Source organism: Pangasianodon hypophthalmus, chromosome 25 (assembly GCF_027358585.1).
Source record: "Pangasianodon hypophthalmus isolate fPanHyp1 chromosome 25, fPanHyp1.pri, whole genome shotgun sequence".
Lineage (NCBI taxonomy): Eukaryota > Metazoa > Chordata > Actinopteri > Siluriformes > Pangasiidae > Pangasianodon > Pangasianodon hypophthalmus.
The window spans coordinates 18,803,172-18,807,261 of NC_069734.1; the positions used below are offsets into that span (position 1 = coordinate 18,803,172).

The 4,090-nt window shown below is 35.0% G+C and overlaps 1 protein-coding gene across 17 annotated transcripts in view; it reads right to left on the reverse strand.

Annotated features, from left to right (window-relative positions):
* Positions 1-870: 870 nt before the first annotated feature.
* Positions 871-4,090, reverse strand: part of LOC117596042 (spore coat protein SP65) — a 21,204-nt gene continuing 17,984 nt past the window's right edge. For 13 of the 17 annotated variants that reach the window (XM_053229621.1, XM_053229624.1, XM_053229623.1 and 10 more), the window contains 3 exons: positions 3,726-3,773; positions 2,946-3,083; positions 871-1,799 (listed from right to left, as the gene is read on the reverse strand). In XM_053229621.1, coding sequence (XP_053085596.1) covers positions 1,677-1,799; positions 2,946-3,083; positions 3,726-3,773 — 309 coding nt within the window. In that variant the 3' untranslated portion in view covers positions 871-1,676. The other 4 variants (XM_053229626.1, XM_053229637.1, XM_053229632.1 and 1 more) reach the window with 2 other exon arrangements.

The window sequence follows — 4,090 nt, forward strand, 5'->3', positions numbered from 1 at the left end:
TATCCCCACAGCATTATGCTTCCACCACCATGCTTCACAGTCAAGATGGTGTTTTGGTGTTGTTGTGGGCAATCATGTCAAAAATTCTACCTTGATTTCACCACAAAACCTTCTGCCAGCTTGTTGCATGATCCTTCAGTCTTTCAGCTTCTTACAGCTTCATACACTACGGGCTCCAAAGACCTCCCAAAGCAACGAGGTACACATCAGGTGAAGGATATAAAAAGATTTCCAAGGCTTTGAAGGTTCCCAAGAGTACTTGTTTCTGAGACCTTTCTGAGACCTGGCTTTCTTCTTGCCACCATACAGGCCAGATGTGTGCAACCTCTGGTGTTGATATTGTTGTGTGATGCACTGTAGATCTTTCAACATTGCCATTTGGTTCCTGGTGGTCTCTCTGACCACGTTTCTTCTTTGTGAGTCATCCAGTTTTGATGGACACCCAGATTTTGGCAGGCTGTGGGTGGTGCCATGCACTTTCCACTTCTTAATGATGGACTTAACAAGTACTCTGGGGAATCTTCAAAGCCTTGGAAATCTTTTTCTATCCTTCACCTGATGTGTACCTCGCTGCTTTGGGAGGTCTTTGGAGCCCATAGTGCTGCCTTTGTGTGGATCTGCTGTTTTTATTTAAACTGTCGAGTCGATTGCTGTGATTTAATGCAGATGTTGAAAAATTACGTGACTGTGTGACCCTGAAGGCAGCTGGTTATTCCTGAGATTGTTTGAAGGATGTTAAAGTAAAGTTCGTGTATATTTATCAAATCTAGATATTACTGTTGTTCATTTTTACATAATGTTAGAAATGTTTATTGTTAACTTTTCACGCTGATGGTGTTGAGTGCAGATTAGCGAGGAAAGAAAAAATTATTCTATTTTAATTCCATTTATGGGATGTTTTTTTATTTTTTTATCCATTTTATCTTCACTATTAACATTCTGTTACATTTCTTTCTTGCTCTTTTTCTGTCACGTGTTAAATTTAGACAACTACACGGTTTCAAAAGCTAAAAAAAACCCCACTGTTTAATCAGTTCAACACTGATCTTATCCCTAATCTGCAGTCAAAGTCATATTTTAGAGAAAAGATTGATCTTTTATTTCTCTTCATGTGTGAGATAGGAGCTTCAAAGTCCAGACTCTCTTTCTCTCTCTCTCTTTTTTTTTAAGAGCTTTAGGAATAAGATGATATTAGAAGATTAATAAAACATTGGGACGAGTGAAAGGAACATTTTCTGTCCCGCTGAATATTTGATGTGTGCGGATTGGACATGTTCAGGATGAAGGAGCTGTTAAAGGCAGAGACACGGATGAAATAAAGATGATTTGATGAAATGAAAAGCGTCTCTTAATTTAAAAAAAAAAAAGTTCTTATACAGTTGGGACCAAAACTTTTAAGTGCACTACCAAAATATTTATAATTCATCATTTACCACTAAATGCTAAAGCCATCTGCAAGCCACCTGATGCTCTCAGCCAATCAGAACACAGATGCATATTAAATTTAGAATTTTATCCTGAATTTATATATTTTTGTAAAGCTGCTTTGTGTCAATGTCCATTGCTAAAAGTGCTATACAAATAAAACTGAATTGAACTGAATTGAATAATAAAGACCAATAAAGTGAAGAGAAAAAGTTGATAACAGATGAATTAAGAAAAAAAACTCCTGACCATTAAAAGGACGATAGTGGACAGAAAAGACGAGGAAATGTCATAAACATCCAAAAAGTCCATATCGAGCAGGAGACACTGTGAAGAAGATGAAGATGATGATGATGATGATGATGTTCACAGATCTGGAGTGGAGAGAAATTTCTATTAGCATCTATAACCCTCTTTATTACACACATTTACATATTCATATAAACACACACATTTCATTTATACATACATTCACAGTTTATTCAGAATTAATTGATTCATTAATGAACTGAAATGAATCAATGAATCATCATGAGTTAATATTTTTCTTCTGTTTATATATATATATATATATATATATATATATATATATATATATATATATATATATATATATATAAACAGAAGAAAAATATTAACTCATGATTTATATATAAATATATATAGTATATGTATACTTTATTTAAAGGAGCACCTGAGAGTTTATTATATACCCTACAATTATTTTTATATTTACACTTCCTTTTTATGTCATTGTCAACCCATGATATAATAGGTTTGAAATAAAAATGAATCAATTAAAACAACTCATCAGATGAATCTTGTCACACTTTTTCTTTCTTGTAATTTACACATTGTTTTTAAAAAGACATAGAGAGAACTTGTGTGTACTGGGATTATTCTGGTAATAATATGTATGAAATTCCAATGTGGCCAAATGAATTAAAATGACACGGTGAATCAAATCAAACCAAATAGCTTGATTTGTCTTGAAGCTTGAGCTCGAGACTGATAATGATTCCTGACTCAGCTGCATTTTTGTATGAGCTACAGGCAGCAGAGCGATACCTGATTCGAGTATTAGTATCGATGCATCTAAAATAATAATAGTAATTAGTGGTTCCACGTCATGCTTTAGCTTTGGAGAATGAATCAAAATGAATCAAGAAATGAAACAGATTTCAAAAAAGGAGCATTAATTTAGATGTATTAATCATATGTTAATTTAATTTTTCTCTTTTTTTGATCATTGCAACTTAAATTCAATCAGTCAAATAAACAAATCCGTGAATCATTGAGTCTGAATCAAAATGAATCACTGAAGTCTGAATCGAAATGAATCACTGAGTGTGAATCAAAATGAATCTGAATGTATTGTTGTATCACTGTTTGTTCCTAATGGTTTCATTGGAACAGTGCTGCAAGACAAATTTCCCATATGGGCCAAAAAAAATCTGATTCTGATTTGATTCTGATTCTGAATCAGTGAGTCTGAATCAAAGAGCATCGAATATCTTCACCTGAGGAGGCGCCGGGTTCGTTTTTTGGAGCTTCTGCTTCATTTTGCTCGTGTGTGAGATACGTTCCTCTCTTGAGAACCATGTACCGGTACAGAACGAAGAGCAAAATGACCAGTAACACAACCAAAGATACCACGACTGCAACACACACACACACACACACACACACACACACAGACATTCTTACATCTCATGAGATTTCAAAAACAAAACTATGTAAAGAGCTGATACCGCACATATGGAATCCAGGTAACTCATCATGAGCTTCAGAGTAAGTTGAAAAACAGACATTTTTACAAAGTAGTAATTAAAAACTAAAATTTAAGCAGATATATAACACATATGTCTGTCTTCAACATCAGTAGTTTTCAGGTACAGTCCTTCCACCGTGTGTTGCTTGTTGCCATGTGATGAAGTAATGCCGCTGCTTTCTGTTATTAAAATGGAAATAAATGTTAAAGAATATTTGCTAACTCAGCTAAATTCTTCACCAGTATGGTACAGCTGATTATGGATTATGGATCCTGTCTTGGTGCGATGTTTGGGATTGGTGGTCTTTTTCAGTGAACGGCTAATGTTAGCTAGCAAGCTAGTTTTGCACAACATTTTCACAGTGTTCACACTGACAGCGAAGCAGCCGGGAGTCGTTCAATTTCAAAATTAGTGATGAATATTAATGAGTGTAATGATGAGTATTAATGAGTGTACACCAACGTGTGTTACAATGTGTGTGTGTGTGTGTGTGTGTGTGTGTGTGTAGTGTACTCTCCATATACTCACCCACAATACCCAGGATGCCGGGCGTAGTTGCTGCTCCTGCAGTGGAAGCTGTGTAGGAGTATAATGTAAAAACAAAGTCAGGTCACTGTGTCGGTGTAAAATAACTGACTATAGTCCTTGTTTTACGGAATTAATGAGTGTAATGATGAGTATTAATGAGTGTAATGATGAGTATTAATGAGTGTAATGATGAGTATTAATGAGTGGAATGATGAGTATTAATGAGTGGAATGATGAGTGTTAATGAGTGCATAATTATGAGTATTAATGAGTGTAATGATGAGTATTAATGAGTGTACATCACCGTGTGTTACAGTGTGTGTGTTACAATGTGTGTGTGTGTGTGTGTGTGTGTAGTGGACTCT